Source organism: Saccopteryx leptura, chromosome 13 (assembly GCF_036850995.1).
Source record: "Saccopteryx leptura isolate mSacLep1 chromosome 13, mSacLep1_pri_phased_curated, whole genome shotgun sequence".
In the NCBI taxonomy this organism is placed as follows: Eukaryota; Metazoa; Chordata; class Mammalia; order Chiroptera; family Emballonuridae; genus Saccopteryx; species Saccopteryx leptura.
The window spans coordinates 39,024,067-39,038,338 of NC_089515.1; the positions used below are offsets into that span (position 1 = coordinate 39,024,067).

Sequence of the window (14,272 nt, forward strand, 5' to 3'; positions counted from 1 at the left end):
CCAAACCCTAGTTTCCTCCTATCACCATGCTTTTGACTCCTTTACCTGTTTCATCCTCCTTCTGGAATTAAAATAAACAAACAGAAAAAACCAGGAAGTAGAATTAAGTAGGAAAAATTTTAATTTAAATTAACATGTTTATATTAATGTATCAAATAGATAATATGGTTATTCTTATATTTTGGCTGTTATTGTAACCTCTGTATTTCAAATATTAATATATACTGCTAAAAAGCTACATATGAGCCTGAGCAGGTGGTGGCGCAGTGAATAGAGCGTCAGACTGGGATGTAGAGGACCCAGGTTCGAGACCCTGAGGTCGCCAGCTTGAGCGTGGGCTCATCTGGTTTGAGCAAGGCTCATCTGGTTTGAGCAAAGCTCATCAGCTTGGACCCAAAGGTTGCTGGCTTGAGCAAGGGGTTACTTGGTCTGCTGTAGCCCCATGGTCAAGGCACATATGAGAAAGCAATCAGTGAACAACTAAGGTGTCGCAACGAAAAACTAATGATTGATACTTCTCATCTCTCTCCGTTTCTGTCTTTCTGTCCCTGTCTATCCCTCTCTTTTACTCTCTCTTTGTCTCTATAAAAAAACAACAACAAAAGCTACATATGAAACTAAAACAGAAAACTGTTTTAAATTTTGTACTTAAAATTTTTTTATTGATTGATTTTTAGTGAGAAAAGAAGAGATAGTGAGAGAGACAGGAACTTGGATCTGTTCCTGTGTGTGCCCTGAATGGGGATTGAACCGGCAACCTCTGTGCTTCAGGATGATGCTCTAACCAACTGAGCTATCTGACCAGGACTAATTTTATACTTTTGATTTTTATATTACTCTGATTCATCTAAAAGTACTCATTATAGGACAGTCATAAGGTTATATAAATTAATGAGTAAAAGGTGAGATGTAATTGATAAAAATCATCTCTAACTGTTTCTGTTCTTTTGAAGGGGGGATAGAGAAGAGTCCTCTGTGATGCCCCTCATTGCTGCTGGCTTTACGAGGGTAGGTACCCCCTCTGTTTACAAGTGTAACTCAGCATGAGGAAGTATGTTATCTCAGTCCAGGGCCAGCAGAGGCTTTGAATTAATTTGAAGGAAAAGAAATGTGTTGTTGTGCTATGTTCATTTTGGCTTAACTTTCTAACCTGGTAATCCAATAATCTATAATATCTCGCTTTCTTAATCTCTCAAAACTCTGGCTGTTAAAGTCATTTTTAACAGTTATACCATAGGGTGTGTTGTTCTAAAGCCTGTTTGTATACATGAAACCTTAAAGTCAGTACAAGGACTCTGAAGCGAAGACAAGCCCAAACACAGCTCCTTCTCTGCACCCCCAGATCTAGTCTGCTGGTTTCTCATGAGCCAAAAGGCTGAAGGTGGTAGTTATCTGGTTGCCAGTGAACCTTGGGAATCATGGTGGACAGAACTTCTATGTAAGACTGACCCTTAAGGAGATTTTTAGCCCAGATTTATATCAATGAGGTCGAGGTAGTCAAGAAACCTCAAACCATGAGTTTAGTAGTTTAAAAGTTTCTGGATAGTAGTACTCCGAGGTTTCTGCAGGAGCCAATAAAGATTCCCCAAAGGAAGACCCTTCAGCTTTGGCCACAGAGACTCTCCACAAATAATGGCTGGAGGGCAGCAGGGAACACGCAATCATAGCTGACTGTCCACAGGCAACAAGGCATTGCACGGGAGAACTAGCAAGGAGAGAGCAGAAACGCACCCTCGTGCTCCTCAGGTACTAGAATTATCAGATGTGAATTAAAGTGATTATATTTATTATGTGTAAAGAAATAAAAGACAAGATAAGCTTGGAAATGTCTGAAAAGAATAGGAAGCTATAAAAAGTGACATCAGAAATTTTAAGCAGAATGTATGGAAGTTTGAGAAAGAAAACAATACATATATGAATCTTTTTTTTTTCTTCTTTTATATTTTTCTGAAGTGAGAATTGGGGAGGCAGAGAGACAGACTCCTGCATGTGCCCAACTGGGACCCACCTGGCATGCCCACCAGGGGCAATGCTCTGCCCATCTGGAGCATTGCTCCATTGCAACTGGAGTCATTCTAGCACCTGAAGCGGAGGTCATGGAGCCATTCTCAGCACCCGGGCCAGCTTTGCTCCAGTGGCTCCTAGGCTGCGGGAGGAGAAGAGAGAGATAGAAAGGAGGGGGGAAGGGTGGAGAAGTAAATGGGTGCTTCTCCTGTGTGCCCTGGCCAGGAATTAAACCTGGAACTTCCACATGCCGGGCCAACCCTCTACCGCTGAGCTAGCCAGCCAGGGCCTATATGAATCTTAAAACTTGGATAGTTGGTCAAAAAAATTATCAGCATGTAGCACAGAGACAGAACAATAGAAAATAAGTTAGGGCCCTGGCCAGTGGCTCAGTGGTAGAGCGTTGGCCTGGTGGATGTCCCAAGTTTGATTCCCGGCCAGGACAAACAGGAGAAGTGCCCATCTGCTTCTCCACCCCACCCCCTCTCTTTTCTATCTCTCTCTTCCCCTCCTGCAGCCAAGGCTCCATTGGAGCAAAATTGGCCCGGGTGCTAAGGATGGCTCCATGGCCTCCACCTCGGGCCCTAGAATGGCTCTGGTTGCAATGGAGCAATGCCCCAGATGGGCAAAACATCACCCCCTACTGGGCATGCCGGGTGGATCCTGGTTGGGCACATGCAGGAGTCTATCTCTCTGCCTTCCCACTTCTCACTTCAGAAAAAATACAAAAAAAAAAGAGAAAAGAAGTCAGAAAGAGGCTCAGAAGTATGGAGCTAGGGAGTATAGGCTTAGCCTGTGCATAACCAGAGTTCTAGAAGGATGGGAGAGAGAATGGGCAAAGGCAATTTTGAAGAGCATTTGCCAGAACTGTTAAAAAGACTAATCCACAGACTCAGAAATTCCAACAAATCCAATCCAAAGTAGATTTGATAAAAAAGAGGACATGTTATAGTGAAAAAAACAAATAAGAGAAGATCTTAAAATCAGCCAGAGGAAAATATTACAAAGAATGGCAGACTAACCACTAGCTCCTTAGCAGCAATAAAGGGAAAACAGAAAATAGTGAAATACTGTTTTCTCTTTTAATTTAAAAAAATTATTATTTTATTATTTTTTTTTTAGTAAGAGGAAGGGAGACAGTGAGGCAGACTCCCCCATGTGCCCCAGCTGGGATCCACCTGGCAATCCCCATCTGGGGCCAATGCACTGCCCATCTGGGGCTGATGCTTGCAACTGAGCTATTTTTAGCACCTGAGGTGGAGGCTCCACAGAGCCATTCTTTGTGCCTGGAGCTGACGTGCTCAAATCATGTCTGCAGGAGGAGAGAGAAAGAGAAGGGGAAAGGTGAGGAGAGGAGAAGCAGATGGGTACTTCTCCTGTGTGCCCTGACCAGGAATCAAACCTGGGTCATCTATGCACTGGCTTGATGCTGTACCAGTGAGCCAACCAGCCAGGGCCGAAATAATATTTTTAATGTTAAAATAACTGCCAACCTATAATGTTATACCTAGCATAAATATCTTTCAGAAATGAGGTTGAAATAAAGACTTTCAGAAATACGAAAATAGAGTTTGTAACTAGAAAATCCTCACAAGGACATAAAACACTCTCCCTCAGGCAGAAGGAAGGTGAGTGCCAGGTGGAAGGCCTGAAATGCAAGACGGGTTGAAGCAAGAAGATGACAAGCAAGAATACAGATGTGTATTCCCTGTGGAAAACAGTAATAATGATGTCTAGGAATTACAGGGAGAAATGGCTGCAACCTGAGAGTCATACCCCCGCCCGGTTATTGTTCCCCTTTCAGTGCACAGAAGGGTCCATTGGTGGAATACATAAATTCACAGCTCTGTTTTCCTCAGAGCCCAATCTGAGCAAAATAATGAGCAAGGAGTTGAACCTTACAACAGATGAACTAGAACAGGAACTCTAAAATGAGGGAGAAAGAAGTGGCAAGGAAATGTGGTGAGTGACGAACCTGCCTGTGCACATGCTTTTTCTTTCCTCTGTGTGTGTGTGCATATGCGTTATATATAATTATATAATGAGATGTAAATAAAAAATATCTATGCATAAGATTAGATCTAGAAGAAAAAATACAGACTGGCATATGTAATACTCTTCTAGCAGAAGGAACATACGTTCAATATTTAATTTCTGGACCATCTTAGCTGACCCTTGGTGTCTTCAGGCATTGTGGGAGGAGGCGGAGCTGCAAGCCTTCACATGGCCTTCATTGGGCAGATGTGGAAGGGAGGTGGACAGTGAGCGTGTTTTGAAATTTCATCTTTGTGGGAAAGGTGCAGACTACAGCATTGCTCTGGGGGAGCTGCTTTGTAAGTGGCATCTTGTTTTCAAATAATAGCAATGTAATCTATGTCTCTCTCTCTCCTTTTTAAGATTTTATTTATTGATTTTTAGAGAGAGGAGAGGGTGAGAGAAAGGCGGAAGAGAGGATGTGCCTTGCCTGGGCAAGCCCAGGGCCTTGAACTGGTGACCTCAGTGTTCCAGGTCAACGCTTTATCCACTGCACCACCACAGGTCAGGTAGTGTCTGCTTTTGAGATCAGTGGAAAGTAAGATAACCATTAACAGAACAGAAGAGTTTAATAAACCTTTCAAACTAAAGAAAGACATACAGGATTTCTGGCAACATAATTAAACTGGCAGAGAAAGGCAGAGGAAACAATGGTGTGCAATCAGTCAGAAACACAAAGTAAGGAAGGAATAAAAGCAGAGGCATGTGAATGGGCTGGGTTCTCCCATTGAAACATGAGGAAAGAAGTCAAGGACTGCTGGCCATGGTCACGTGGGTCCTCATGCCTGCAGACCAAAACACAGCCCTTCTCACCCGTGGAAGTCCAGGTGAGGTGACAGGCCTGCCAGCTTCCCCCGGAGAGGGGAGGACAGCATTGGGCCTCCTGTTCACTCTCAGTCAGCCTCGACTCCACAGAACACCCGAGAATGCTGCCTGTTCGCATAGGTGCACACTGCTGACCACAGGGAGGACAGGTACCTGGGCACATGCTTGCACCACTGCCTGCCGGTAGCGGCAGGGAACTTGAGATACACCAGGGTCCCAATGCTCCAAGGCCTTAGCTTGCCTCACATGCTCTGCAGGTGAGATCCTGGGACACAGAGACGGGTGTATTTTTATGCAAGTCAACAAATGACCTTCTGTGAGCTAACCAAATGTTTCACTGGATATGAATGTATACATCCAAGCTATTTTACCCCAAAGGTGGACGTCGAGGTTAAAAAGCGAGCACATGTGAACACGCAGCCTCTTGCTCCCTCTGCTCTGGAGGGTTATCTTTTGTTGGCTGAGCTGAACCATGGTAAGAGGTCTGTGTAGGAAAATGTGACCCAGGTGGGGTTACCTCTGTGAAACCCAGGTGCAAAGAAAGATGCAAGCAAATTTGTGCTTCCTGTGAGCGTAATTGCAAAGAGGACAAAGTACTGCTCTTGAATGAGTGAACATGCTCTGAAAGTTAATATAATAGGACTTTAGTTGGTAAATTTATTTTTCTACATATTCTAGCCTCTGCTAGTGACATGCACACAACCAAAGTCCTCTTACCTCAAGGCACTGAAAGAAAAGCATTAAAGAAATTTAAAAAATATTTTTTCATTTATCAATTTGACTGAGAGAGAAAGGGTCAGAGAAAGAGAGGAACATCAATCTCTTCCTATATGTGCCTGGACAGGGGATCAACCTACAACCTCTGTGCTTCAGGATGACCCTAACCAACCAAGCCATCCGGCCAGGGGAGAAAAGCATTCTTAAGCCCTCTTTTTTATTTATTTTTAATTTTTTTTTAGCGAGAGACAGTGAAACAGACAGACAGGAAGGGAGAGAGATGAGAAGCATCAACTCCTAGTTGCGGCACCTTAGTTGTTTATTGATTATTTCTCACATGTGCCTTGATCCGAGGGGCTCCAGCTGAGCCAGTGACCTCTTGCCCTAGCTAGCAAGCTTGGTCTCAAGCCAGCGATTTGGGGGCTCAAGCCAGCAACCATGGGGTGATGTCTAGGATCTCACACTCAAGCTGGCAACCCTGCACTCAAGCTGGCCACCTCGGGGTTTCGAACCTGAGTCCTCAGCCTCCCAGGTTGGTGCTCTACCTGCTGTGCCACCACTGGTCAGGAGAGCCCTTGGTTTTAATAAGTGAATTGATACCCATACATTTTCAGCTTTCATTTCCTGTTCATCATTAAAGATAAAGTATTTTTCAGATTTCAGTTATGAAATTGAAACATCTGTTGAAAAGAATTATTTTTATTGCTAGACATACTAACTTAAAGGTGCACATTTGTTTAATCACAATACCCGTCTCTGTTTGCAGAGGTATGTGGAGAACCCTAGCCTCATGGCCTGTTACAATGAGCTGCTCCAGCTAGAGTTCGGAGAGGTGCGGTCACAGCTGAAACTCAGGTAATGCTGCCTCCTGGCAGGCCCCCAGATCACGTGGGGCGGCTGCAAGTGAGGACTTGTGGACAGCTGCCTTTGGGGGGGTAACAGACCTCTTGCTAAGACAGGATGGGGTGCTGGGGTGGCTCCTCTCCTCGTACAGACTTTCGGAGTCTGCCTGGGTATCTAAACAAGTGGACATGTTAGTAACTGGAGGCTCAGATTTAAAGATGGGGCCCCAAAATAATAGGAAACGAAAAAGCAGATACAAAAGTATATGTACATTTTTTAAGGAAAAAAATATTTTTAATATACACACACAGCCAACCATTTAACACTGGTTATATCTCTGGTAGGTGACAGGTTTTCCTCTCTACAAGAATCTCTTTGTCATTTGCTCTTGATAAAGCTTTGTTTTGTTTTTTTAATGAGTGGAAACCTAACTCCTTGTGCTTTCAAGAAAAGCAGAGAAATTAGTAGAACTATATGACCACAGGAAGCAGGCTAGCACCCTCCTTCCAAGGGGCATAGATTGTGGAGCGGGAGGTGATGGTAGAACTGACTTCTGTCCAATCAAGATCCAGAAACTGAATTCCGGGGAGGTTAATGCCAGCCAGGATCTCACAAGCAGAGAACAGCAAAAGCCGTCCTGTGTTTTCAAAATTGTGCTTTTTATCCCGCCTCCATTCCCAAACCTAACAAACTCCCACCTTTTCTTCTCAAATACCTTAGTTTAGTCACCTACCCTGAGGGTCCCAGGGGTCCCCAAACTTTTTACACAGGGGGCCAGGTCACTGTCCCTCAGACCATTGGAGGGCTGCCACATACAGTGCTCCTCTCACTGACCACCAATGAAGGAGGTGCCCCTTCCGGAAGTGCAGTGGGGGCTGGATAAATGGCTTTCAGGGGGCTGCAGTTTGGGGACGCCTGGTCTAGACTGAAACCCCTGTCTCCTTCACACCTCCCTAACTTAGGTCATGTGCCAAGTTTTGTTTGTTTGCCTCCTAAGATTCTGTGGAATATGGCTGCTCCCCTTCCTCTTTAGCCACTGTCTTCTCTTAGCTGGATTGTGAAACCATCATTCTCCCTACATCTAGTGTTGACTCCTCCTTGTCTATTCTCCACACTGTGGTGACACAGAGCTCCATTTGTGTTTCTGGTCTGCAACTACCTTTCCCTCCTGCCTTCAAACTCTAAAATGTGGCTCTTAACTCCCCTGTCAATGTGCCCTGCTTTGTTCTCTGTGTACCAGCTGACAGCCATGGGGCTGGGGGGAGTCCGTTATAAGGGAGCTAGGAAAACGTGAAGGGGGAGCTGCAGGGTAGAGAATTGGGGGAAGAGAATCTAGGCTTGTTCTGCTGGATATTAAAATGCACTAAACTATAACAAGCCATTTTGCATAACACCTAGAACAGTAAAGTCTAGAAATAGATTAGCATACTTACTCTATATGTAATTTGATTAATCTACTAGTATATGATTAATAAGTCCATTTAAATCAGCATGAAAGGGCAGACTTTGTAGTGAATAGAATTGTGATAACTGGTTAACTATTTGGAAAGAAAATTAAGTTCTAGCCCAATCTCTCATGCAACCTCCAAGTAAACTTCAGTGAGTTAAACTCAGCATGACATAAAAGCCAGATTCTATAAAGGAGGGCAATTAGATTAAGCAACATAAAAATGTTAAGTTTGGTCTATAGTAAAAAAACAAAACAAAACACCTTAAATGATGTTAAATTTTAGACAACCAAACTGGGAAGAATATATGTATTTGTAACATATAAGACAGGTTAGTATCCTAAATACATTAAGAGTTTTAATAAGTCAGTTAAAAAATGAAAACACCGCTTGGAAAAAGTGAAAAAGGCAGTTCAGAGATGCCTGTTAATGGCCAATAAGCATGAAAAGATGTTCAGCTTCACTAGTAATAAAAGAAAGGAAAATCATATACCATTTTTTATTTACCAGATCTGTAAATATTTTAAAAGAGTGATAAAACCAGTAGGGCTTCTCACAGATCTGTCTTTCCAACCTTGTTATAATCACAGGTGGGAACTTCTCTTGGTTTTTACATGGCAGTAAATAAGAGCTAGGCTGCTCTGTCCTGTTTAGCGGAACAGTTTAGTTATACTAGGAATAATGTAAAAAAGCATTGTTATTGTTAATCTTCTCAATGTTACCTGTGCGCTTTATTAACAAGTAAGCAATTGCTTCTTTTTTTCCCCCCTCTTGTGAGACATATATAAGAAAAATAGTGGAAGCAGCCCAAATGTTCAGTCATGGGGAATTTTTAAAAGAAATTATGGTATATCTTTGCAACAGAATATTATTTAGAATATTAAATATTACTGAATAGTATATCAAAATATATTTAGAATGTCAAAAGTGATGATAAAACCCAAAACACTATTTCAAAGGAATATATGCACCTCACTGTTTGTTGCAGTGTTATTTACAATAGCCAAGATGTGGAAGCAACCTAAATGCAAGTGTCCAGCAATAGACAAACGGATAAAGAAGTAGGTACACATAGAATATTACTCAGCGATAAAAAAGCAAAACCTTTTCATTTGCAAAACCATGGATGGACCTAGAGGGTATCATGCTAAGTGAAATAAGTCAGTCACAGAAAGACAAATACCATATGATTTCACTTGTATGTGGAATCTAAAAACACAAAATTGAAACAGACTCATAGACACAGAGAAGAGACTTATGGTTGCCGCAGAGGAGGGGCATAGGGGGCTGGGTGAAAAAGGTGAAGGGGTTGTGAAGGACAATTGGCAGTGACAGAATAGTCACAGGGATGTAAAGTGCAGCACAGGGGTACAGTCAGTAATATGTAATACCTATGTATGGTGTCAGGTGGGTGCTGACAGTGCCAGGGGGACATTTTGTAAAGTATTTGGATATCTAACCACTGCTGTAATGCAAAATAATATTTAATGCACACAATAATTGAAAAATGAAATTTTTAAAAGTCATAAAGAACTATAATTATAGATATGGAAGGTTATTCGTGTATATTGTTCAGTGAGACAAGCAGATTATAAAGTGGTGATTTTGATCCTATTTTTATAAATACATACATTGCATATTTACTTACACAAGAAATTGCCTAGAACACCAATTGATAGGTCTAGGTGTTGGGATTTCAGATGATTTGACCTCATAAACACTTTATTGAGATGTTATTCATATACTGTACAGTTCATGTTTCTTTTTACAAAGATTTTATTTATTGACGAGAGGGGGTGGTGGGGGAGGAGTGGGAAGAATCAACTCAAGAGTAGTTGCATCTTGTATGTGCCTTGATTAGGCAAGCCTGGGGTTTTGAACTGGCAATCTCAGTGTTCCAAGTCAACGCTTTATCCACTGCACCATTGCAGGTCAGGCCAGTTCATGTTTCAAGTGCACAGCTCAGTAACTTTTAGTATATTCAGAGTTGAGCAACCATGCTACAATCTTAAAACATTTCCATTACCTCCAGCCCTAGACAACTGCTAATCTGAATTCTCTATCTATTTGCATATTTCATATAAATAGAATCATACAGTACGAGGTCCTTTGTGACTGGCGTCTTTTTTTTTTTTTTTTGTATTTTTCTGAAGTTGGAAACGGGGAGGCAGTCAGACAGACTCCCACATGCGCCCGACCGGGATCCACCCGGCATGCCCACCAGGGGGCAGTGCTCTGCCCATCCTGGGCGTTGCTCTGTTGCGACCAGAGCCACTCTAGCGCCTGAGGCAGAGGCCATGGAGCCATCCCCAGCGCCCGGGCCATATTTGCTCCAATGGAGCCTTGGCTGCGGGAGGGGGAGAGAGAGACAGAGAAGAGAGGGGGAGGGGTGGAGAAGCAGATGGGCGCTTCTCCTGTGTGCCCTGGCCGGGAATCGAACCTGGGACTAACGCACGTCAGGCCGACGCTCTACCACCGAGCCAGCCGGCCAGGGCCTGTGACTGGCGTCTTTTAATTCGCATGTTTTCAGGGTTCATCCATATGTATCAGGACATAATTTCTTTTTATGCCTGCATAATATTTCATTGTATGGATTTACTATATTTTATTCATTTATCAGCTAGCTGGTAGACATTGTGTTGCTTTCACTTTTTGTGTGGAAATACATTTTCATTTCTGCTGGGTATGTACCTGGGACAGATGGTAACTGTAACAATTTGAGGAAGTGCCAGACTATTTTCCAAAGGGGCGGCACCATTTTGGGGTTCCTCACCAACACTTGCAATTACTTTTTTTTTTTTTTTTAGTGAGAGGAAGGGAGACAGAGACAGACTCCCGCATGCACCCCAACCAGTATCCACCTGGCAAGCCCACTAGGGGGTGATGCTCTGCCCATCTGGGGCCTTTGCTCAGTTGCAACCAGAGCCATTTTTTCAGCACCTGAGGCGGAGGCCATGGAGTCATCCTCAGCGCTGGGCCAATTCTGCTCCAATGGAGCCTTGGCTGCAGGCGGGGAGGAGAAGAGATTAGATAGATAGATAGATAGATAGATAGATAGATAGATAGATAGATAGATAGATAAGAGAGAGAGAGAGAGAGAGAAGTGAGAGGGGGAGGGGTAGAGAAGCAGATGGTAGCTTCTCCTGTGTGCTCTGACCAGGAATCAAACCTGAAACATCCACCCGCCAGACCGACACTCTACCTGAGCCAACTGGCCAGGCCCTGTCTTTTTTATTTTAGCTATTCTAATGGTATCTCATTTACAATTTTTTATCTGTATTTTCTAACTTTTTCAGTAAACCCTTGTTACTTGTACAATTAAAGTGCTTTCAAACACTAAGGACATGGGATAGTGCTACAAAACAAGGCTAAATGAACAAAGCAGGGAGTAAAGCTAGTTATCCCGACGATCCCAATTTTGTGGAAAGCGCTTATTTAACGTCCTAACTACAAATGATGAACTGCCTCTTTCCTACCTGGTTCTGTGAAGGATTGTTGACTGTATTCTTTCGTTTAGTCCTTACGAGGACTCTTCAGATGGTGAGAAAGGGGACTCGGAGTTTCAGTCACGTGCCCAGGGTCCCACAGCCAGTGACAGGCTGTGGTTTGAGCCCTGGTGTGTGCCCAACCCTTCCTCTGTCCTCAGACAGGGAGGAAGGACAGACTGCATGGTCACGGCCCCCAGCAGTGGTGTTGTTGGAGGTGTTCACTTCTTCTTTATGCTTTCTAATATTTCCTCCCTTTTTTGAATTAGCATTAGTTACCTTTATAATCAGACAAAAAACATTTAAGTAAGTTAATGTAATACCTCAAGATTATATTAGATTTGGTAGTATTTACATTAACCCATCCCTTTTTTTCCTACCCATAAAGGGCTTGTAACTCAATCTTCGCTGCATTAGAGAAGAGTCAAGAAGCAATTGAAATTATAAGTGAAGACCATGTTATACAGGTTCGTTACTTTGGAAGTTTTGTTCTCATTTTTAGGGCTGAACCCTTCTAATATGATTTTTTTTCTTTTTGAAGTTCGAGAGACCAATTTTTCCATAGAGGATGATCCAAACAAAAGTTACAAAGTACATAATTTAAAATAATGTCTCTCTGTAGGTTAGAAAAGGTATGAAGAATTACCTCTGTTTAAAGAGAGACGTGTCCGGAGGATTATTGCTGGGGTGGGGGGGCTGTTGCACAAGGGAGTCTGCGCTGACCACAGGCCTGTGAGCTCCCACCTGTCTCACTGTCTTCGAAGGTAGTTGACACTTAAAGAAATTTACCAGAAACTACTCAAAATTTCAAAAGACTACCTAATAATTACCGAAGAAATGACTCATTATTAGCAAAATGGGTTTACCTCAGTGACTTAAGACAGCAGGCTTGTACTTTTAAATAACAGTGAAAGAGAGAGTTATGCTGGGAAAATGTTCCTTTTGCCTGAGAATAGTTCCCCTTGATTTAGTCTGAGCACCCCAGTCCTTCTCTTTAACTAACTGTGACTCTCTTGGTAAAGAATTGGTGATGTCGACATCCAGGAGTGGGTACCCTGAGAGGTAGCACAGGGGCCCATGGTTGAGGGCACAGGCTTGGCATCGAACAGACCTTGGCCCCATTCTAGTTGAGTGTCTTTGGGCAAATTACTTAATCTGTCTGAATCTGCTGTCTCATCGGTACAAATGGGAGAAATGTTAATAAGAACCGCAGCCTGCCTTTTGTAAGGATGTTCTGAGGACCAAGTGAGTTAGTGTGTGTGAAGTGCCTTACTGTAGCACCTACCAAGAAAAGCAGACCTTAAACAGGAGCGATTATTGTCATTTTATTATTATTAGCAGCACACACATGGCTTTCCCGTACATTTTCTTCTAGTCTTCTATGCCTATTTGAAATTGAACCATAAAGCCTTATATTTGCAAACACTTTTCTAGTTCACAACCTGCTTTCCAAATACATTATTCATGGGCATCACGTGAGAAGCTGAGAAGTGCAGCCTGAGACTGGGAGGGGAGGGACGTGCGGGAGGAGAGCCTGGGTGTTCAGATCCCAGTCTGGTGCTTTGTTTCACTGAGCCTGGTCCGGGCCACCCTGGTCCAAGGCCCTGGTTGGTCTCCACAGGGCATCTTTCCTCTGCTGGCGTTTCAGTGCCCCCCCCAACCCGGGGTGGGGGGCGCTGCGGGAAGCCAGCCAGGTGGTCCCAGGCAGAGGCTGCTCTGGCTCTGCTCTCAAGGCTTCAGAACTGCACGGGGAGCTCCCGGCTCCTGAGCTTCAGGGGGCAGAGATGGTGGTGTGGGTGGAACAGTCTTCCCTGTCCTCTTCAAATTTTATTTTAATTCACTTGATGCTTTTTTTGTCTCTCCCTCAGTATGTAAATCCTGCATTTGAAACAACAATGGGCTATGAGGCAGGTGAATTAGTAGGGAAGGAGTTAGCAGAAGTGCCTATAAATGAAAAAAAGGCTGATTTATTCAATACTATAAATTCGTGCATCAGGACGGGAAAGGTAAGTAAGAGGTTAGTACCTTTTTTCCTTTCATGTAACAGGGAAGGTAGGAGACTTAGTGTTCATTGAGCACCGCACGTGCCAGGTAATCTCAGCCTTACTCTTCCAGCGGGGCAGAAGTGTGGTGGTCTTTTCCATTATTCCTATTTTGCAAGTGAGGAAACCGAGGCCAAGGAAGTACATAGTATGATTAGCCATTAATCAAAGTAACTTTGACACTTAAAGTCATTGTTTTCATTTTTATAACTAAGCTGATCTTTGTAGTTATTGATCTTCTAAGTGGTGGAGATGAGCAGATGGTTCTGGAGAAAGGATGCCAGTGAGATGACTGTTCCCAGAACACACCTGAGCCCGTTCATTCACTCAGCATTTTCTAAAATGCCTCCTGTGTGCCGGGCACTCTGCTGGGCTCTGGTATAGAAAGAAAACCAAAACACCAAGTCTTGCCTTAGACAACTCATTTGCAGGGTGCAAAACAATCAGATAAGAGGAGTCATTATCCGTAATGTGAGAAGGCACATAATCACGGTGCTGAAGGGCAGACAGACAGGCAGGCTTGGTCTGAAAGATTGGATCTCTCTCTAAACAGTGGCTTCTGGCGCTGTTATGGGTTTTAGAACATGAGAAGAAAGAGGCTTCTGCTTTCATAGTCACTTAGTTTTTTCTGTTGGGCTCATTTAAACTTTTAGAAGTTGGGTAGGAATTATTAATATGATTATTTAAAAATTTTGAGAAATTGATGACCTGCTTTTCTGCTCACTGTGGAGACCCCAGCAAAGTGACACTTTCCCCCCTGCGGCCAGTGCTGCCCTATTACAGAAAAGACCAGTCTGCCTTAGGGGCAGGAGGCCCTGGCGGAGCGCACGCCCCCACACGCTGGAGCCCCTCAAAAACACCGTGAGTGGGCACA

At 43.4% G+C, this 14,272-nt stretch overlaps 1 protein-coding gene across 1 annotated transcript in view; it reads left to right on the forward strand.

Moving 5' to 3' along the window:
• The window catches only part of PDE8A (phosphodiesterase 8A), a 155,832-nt gene that overhangs the window by 110,860 nt on the left and 30,700 nt on the right, over positions 1-14,272 (forward strand). The window contains exons 5-8 of the mRNA XM_066355110.1: positions 954-1,008; positions 6,347-6,435; positions 11,745-11,823; positions 13,225-13,362. Of these exons, the coding sequence (XP_066211207.1) occupies positions 954-1,008; positions 6,347-6,435; positions 11,745-11,823; positions 13,225-13,362 (361 nt within the window). The remainder of the gene's footprint in view (positions 1-953; positions 1,009-6,346; positions 6,436-11,744; positions 11,824-13,224; positions 13,363-14,272) is intronic.